This window comes from Antrostomus carolinensis, unplaced genomic scaffold (genome assembly GCF_000700745.2).
Source record: "Antrostomus carolinensis isolate BGI_N321 unplaced genomic scaffold, ASM70074v2 scaffold8963, whole genome shotgun sequence".
NCBI classification, from domain to species: domain Eukaryota; kingdom Metazoa; phylum Chordata; class Aves; order Caprimulgiformes; family Caprimulgidae; genus Antrostomus; species Antrostomus carolinensis.
This window is the reverse complement of record NW_010307228.1, coordinates 13484-19155: the sequence shown is the minus strand read 5'-3', so window position 1 is coordinate 19155 and position 5672 is coordinate 13484. Positions and strand designations below refer to the sequence as shown.

The following is a 5672-nucleotide window of genomic DNA, read 5'->3' as shown; positions in this document are numbered from 1 at the left end:
CCCTCACTCTCTCTATGAAAGTAGGGCATGCATAAATGCCTCTGGCATAAGGGAGCTTATTAAGTACATCTATGAAACTTGTTTCTACACTGCACAATGTAGTTACTTTAGAGATGCTGAAAATGATAGCACTTCCAAGTTCTGATCTCATTTCCTGAAAAGTGGTTTTAATAGTGAAAAAATGCTAACTCATCTCTTCACAAATTTATCAAGTGCGTTTGAATTCACACAATATGCAAGACAAACGGCTAATGTATTATGTCACACCACACAAAAAGTAACCTCATCTACTACTTTAAAAGAAGGACTGCGTAATAAATATGGCCTAAAAAATTCCAGGAGTGGGAAACTAAATAGATAACCTACTTCTTATTATTCCCCCAGGGACAGTGTAAAAACATATCTGATTTCAGATTCGACCTTTAACATACATAGAAGAATAGAGATTCAGCACCCTCACAGTATCTGTTTTTCCTAAAGCCTGAATTTTAACCTAGAATCCATTCCGTTAGGAAAAGGTACAGGCTCTGTCTAGACTGCAGAACGAGTAAACTTTTGTCAATTTAACTAGTGATCACTTCACAAAATGATCTGTCAGTTATGTGAATTGTAGTTATTATGTGAACTGTTACACAACACTTTCAATAATTTATGGATTTGGAACTACTAATTTAGAAGCAGAGGTGTTTGTTACACATTACAAAGATCCTCAGAAGTATGTTGTACCAGGAAATTACCAAGCTTTCCCAAATGACATCCTGCATATGAAAATAACAATTTTTACATTTTCTGCACAGGAATACATTTTAATATTAAAAAAAAAAGGTAAAATAAACTACAACTTGAAACAGCACTGAACATTCCAAATAGGATACCTACATCTGCTGTGATGTCATTGAATTTTGTTATAAAGGCATGTTTCACAATATCCACTGCAATTTCTGAAGCAACCACCATGCAAACATCTGGGAATAACACCCAAAGATGATCTGAAGGTTGGGAAGAAACAAGTTAGGCCATTTAATTTGATGCCAGTATGCAACACAAATTATAATACTTTTGCTCAACAGTGAAAAGTTTGCAAGTCTGAAGAGTCTGTAACTTTACATCACCGCTCAGCATGTAGTGTGCAAGTTCTCACTTATGCCATTGCTGTTCTAGAAACTTACCAGTACTATAGAATCACACCACAACTAGAATCAGATTCTGAAGTCATTGCTTCATTAAGCTTTATCTCTACTAGGAAGACAAGATTTGCACATACTAGATAGATGTTCGGTATGTATGAGGAGCAGACAGAGTTATGTGAGGTTTTAGATGCCTAAGGTAAAATTTAGGTAGACTAGTAAACACTCAAGCACAATATACCACACAGATCAGGGCTCAAAATTATTAAAACAATTAATAAAATAAAACCCAAATTTTACACAGTATTTATTCAATATGGTATTAAAATCCTAAGTATAATCAATATCAAACTATGAATGGAAATTTTCACATAATCTTCTATCAAATTTCAATCTCACTAGCTTCACAAAGTGAAATTCCCTAAGGGATCCTTCATCCTCAATGTATTCCAAGGAAATGAGAAGGGCAACGAAGCTGGCAAAGGGTCCAGAGCACATGTCTTCTGAGAAGTGGCTGAGGGAACTGGGGTTGTTTAGCCTGGAGAAGAGGAGGCTGAGGGGAGACCTTCTCACTCTCTACCGCTACCTGAAAGGAGGGTGTAGAGAGGTGGGTGTCGGTCTCTTCTCCCAATTAGCAAGTGATAGGACAAGAGGAAATGGCCTCAAGTTGCACCAAAGGAAGTTTAGATTGGATATTAAGAAGAATTTATTTACTGAAAGGGTTATCAGGTATTGGAGTGGGTTGTCCAGGGCAGTGGTGGAGTCCCCATCCCTGAAGGTATTTAGGAGTCATCTAGACATAGTGCTACGGGACATGGTTTAGGGGACTTGTCAGTGTTAGGTTAATGATTAGACTTGATGATCTTATAGGTCTTTCCCAATTGAGGCAATTCTGAAATTCTGTGTGAAATGGAAGTGCTGGGAAGAAATCATTCAAGATGCTACCTGAAAGATAACTATGCACGTGTGTAGCATAACAGCACATACTTCTAGCTGAAACGACAGAGTCACAACTACAAGAAAACCAAAAATAGAAAAATGATAACCTAAGGTATTTGACAAATAAAGATTCCTCAATTAAATGTCCTGGTTACACTTGTTGTTCAGATTGAGGAAAGAAGCAAGAGATACAGCTGATAGCACAGGAATTTGTCATTTTGTTTTTAATTTTTCTACTAGTTTACCCACCTGGATTCCATGAGAACTGTTCCATATTTCTTAGACACACAATTAGTAGCAGCACATAATTGGTGAACCTCTCTTTTATATCTAGTTATAAAAAAAAAAAAACCAAAAAAGATTAGCTGTCAACTTATTTGCAGAATTGCATATTTACTCATTCTGTGGTTCTACCATTTATTAAGTCTTGGACTAGATAATTTTTTCCCAAATTATTTGACTGGATTTGAGGGGAAGGGACATTGGGAGCCTCACCACCAATGGATCTCTGCAGTATGCTGTGGCCTGACTGTAGGTCCATCAGATGCTGCATCAAGGGACTTAACTTGTGACTTGCTAGAACCATTTCTAATACATTAATAAAACAGTCATCTTTCTTGATAAAGTTTGTGTATTTCTTGTGGGATTCAAAAAGAATCAGCACCTCCTGGTGCAAAAATGGAAACAACACACCCATCTGTCATTTCAAGTTATTAGCAAGGCAAATTTCATTTTCTACACATTACGTATATCCAAATTGCTATATACTGAGTCCATTAGTTTGGGGGGGTGGGGGAGGGATGACGGACAGACAAACAAAAACCCAACATGTTTCAAGAAAACTATTGCACTTTATTTACAAGGTTCCTACTAGTCTTTCACATTGCCACCTTAAGAAAGGAACGTCAGGCTACAACAGCTCAGTTGTCAAAACTGTAAGAATGATAACACAAAAGCAATCTGACTTAAGATGGAGTCCTATGACTTGCCCTCCCAGGCTAGGCAGGGTCTCTATTTCTACTTTGGTACCCTACCTCCAGAAATGACTCACACAGCTTGCTTCAGAAAGCATCAATTTTTTTAACACATTAAAAAACCTAATTGAAATTGTATTATTGAAAAATGGGGTAAAACCTAAAACGTAATGTCACCACAAATGAGCAAATCTGAGGAAGTCTTTTTAGAAGACAGAACTACTATGAAAACCTGCGAAGATATTGTTCTCGCTTGTTACACCCATTAATAACCTTGACAGTAATTTCTTTGTGGGCAAGTCATCTCCAAATTCAAAGGGTTCATTTCCTTAAGCACCTCAAATATTCTGTGGGGTTCTACCTACTGATTTGAGTCAAAACTGAAAGAAAGCAAGGATATGAGAAATAGAAATGTTCAGAAGAACATAAAAGGATTGAGCTGGCCAAAACCACACTTGAATGTGACTTTGTGTCAGCAGCTTCCATCATCTCTAACTGACTACAGACCAATGACAATGGCTGCAGTCATTATATTCTAATACAGCAATATCCCTCATTTAAAAAAAAAAAAAAAAAAAAAAAGATTGAAAATACTGGCAAGCCTGAAGGAAAGGAGCAAAAAGAAAAGAACAACTCCTTCAGGAGAGGGGAACGAAAAGCACACGGAATTCAAGAATGAGTTTGCAAGCAGATCTGTAAAAAGGCGTATTTTGGGGTACATAAACTTAACTCTCAGTATGGGCTGGGAAGGGTCAGAGGAATCACAAGTTTCCAAAACAGAACAAATGGCATATGTATAGGGGAAGAAACAAGGACATCCTCCAGTATAATAAAGAAAAACCAGGATATAGATGAAGAACTAACCCTAATTTATTGGTTTCTTGCTAATAACACTCCAGAAAATCAAGTATGTTCTTCTGTGCTTCTGAATTCAACAAATATTGCCCAAATTACCAGAACACAGTATTTTCTGACAGGAAAATACTGCAGGAGCCGATGTGGTTGAAATCACCGGTTCTGTAGCTGCAATTTCAAGCAGCTACACAAACCCATCTTTGTTGACCTCCTGCACTTAAAAGATAACAGGTTTGGTTTTATAACTGTGTAACCAACATACACCTCATGGTCTGTTCAATTAGTTTTTATGTAGATGATTCACAGTTCTTTTAGTCCTGGAGGTTTACTGAACTAGCTGTTACAGTGGAATTATAAATTGCCACACAAAGATAAGAAGGATCACTGACTCCACTGACACCAAGTCCAGAACTGGAAATACTGGGAAAAAGAGTACAGCCACACGTCAGCTTGCTATCCACAAGCCAGGGCTGAGCACAATGCCAAGTGAAAATGATTTCACAGTTTCCAGATCTAAACATCTATGGTAGTTTGGTGGCACTTCATATCCTGGTGTCTTACTATATAGCATCTTCAAAGTACTTCAATGCACAATACAGGACATGTCTTAGAAAATACAACTGAAAATTCATTTCTGTTTTCATGCTTCTCTTCACAAGATTACTTGCTTCTGAATTCTATTTGTAGCAACTTCTCTTGATCACAATGTCTACTCTTGAGGTCACTGATATCTTTTCTGCTAGTTTGTATGTTTCTTTTGATTAACGCGTTAAATAACAAGGGAGTTTCACCTATTCATGACAAGTTTGTCAGATGCCTGCCTCCATGAGAAGGACCTTATTTTTTCCCCCCAAGAATTAGTATATTTAGCTTCTGTGTACTAATTGGTATCTTTTCACTGAATTTAAACCATGTGTTTGAGACAACTGTAGTATTTTGAGCGGAGCCCCAGAAAAGGTGGGGCAAGTGTGCATCCATTCAGTATAAGCTTAATCAGCTGCTGTTGTCATTGTTGCCATACAGCAGACTGCAGACCTGAGAAAAGAGCTGGAAGAAACCGGGAGAAAGACGGGAAATATATGTGGAATAACTTATATTTAGTGTGTTATCTTAGCAGTTTAGTTCAATCAAGGCATGCTGTTTAAGCATATTGTGTTCTACAAGGCACAAGGCACTCCAAAGACTAACTGGAAGCTCAGTCCACAGGACCAGACTAGCCTCAGTTCCAGGGGCAGGACACAGCGTTGGCATAGTGTGCCAACAACACGATGTACTACCATGTCAGCTGCAGGAAATAAAACATTTAAAAGATAACAAAGCTATCAGAATACATGCACTGAAGCAACACTGATCCATTCTTACTGAAGCTCTGATGCAGTAAAGCTGTTCAACTTCAAAAGAGGTAAAAAACTCTTCTAAAAACCTTATCTATGAGAAGAAAACCACTGCTATTTAGAACCATACTGCGAAGTGTTCCAGGGAAAGTTATCTGTTTGAAGGGAATAAATTAGCTTGTTTTGTGCACTCTTCTATATATACTCACCTGTTTCCATCCCCTTATTACATAATGAATGGTATCACTTTTTCCACCAAATGATAAAGGGAAACATGATACTGCTATTATGGGTCTTCAATAATAAAGTATAATAAAATATTGACATACATTTCTTCTATACTATTACAGGTACTTTTTATGGAGGAAATTACTAGCCATTTCTAATAGCAGTCCCACATTTATTTCAACATTTAAATCAAGAAAGAGGCCTTGTCTTTCAGC

The 5672-nt window shown here is 37.4% G+C and overlaps 1 protein-coding gene across 1 annotated transcript in view; it reads right to left on the bottom strand.

Moving 5' to 3' along the window:
* TAPT1 (transmembrane anterior posterior transformation 1) overlaps window positions 1-5672 on the bottom strand; it is a gene marked incomplete at its 5' end in the record, with an annotated part of 22636 nt that overhangs the window by 10193 nt on the left and 6771 nt on the right. Inside the window, 2 exons of the mRNA XM_010165356.1 lie at window positions 880-989; window positions 2316-2396. Coding sequence (XP_010163658.1) covers window positions 880-989; window positions 2316-2396 — 191 coding nt within the window. The remainder of the gene's footprint in view (window positions 1-879; window positions 990-2315; window positions 2397-5672) is intronic.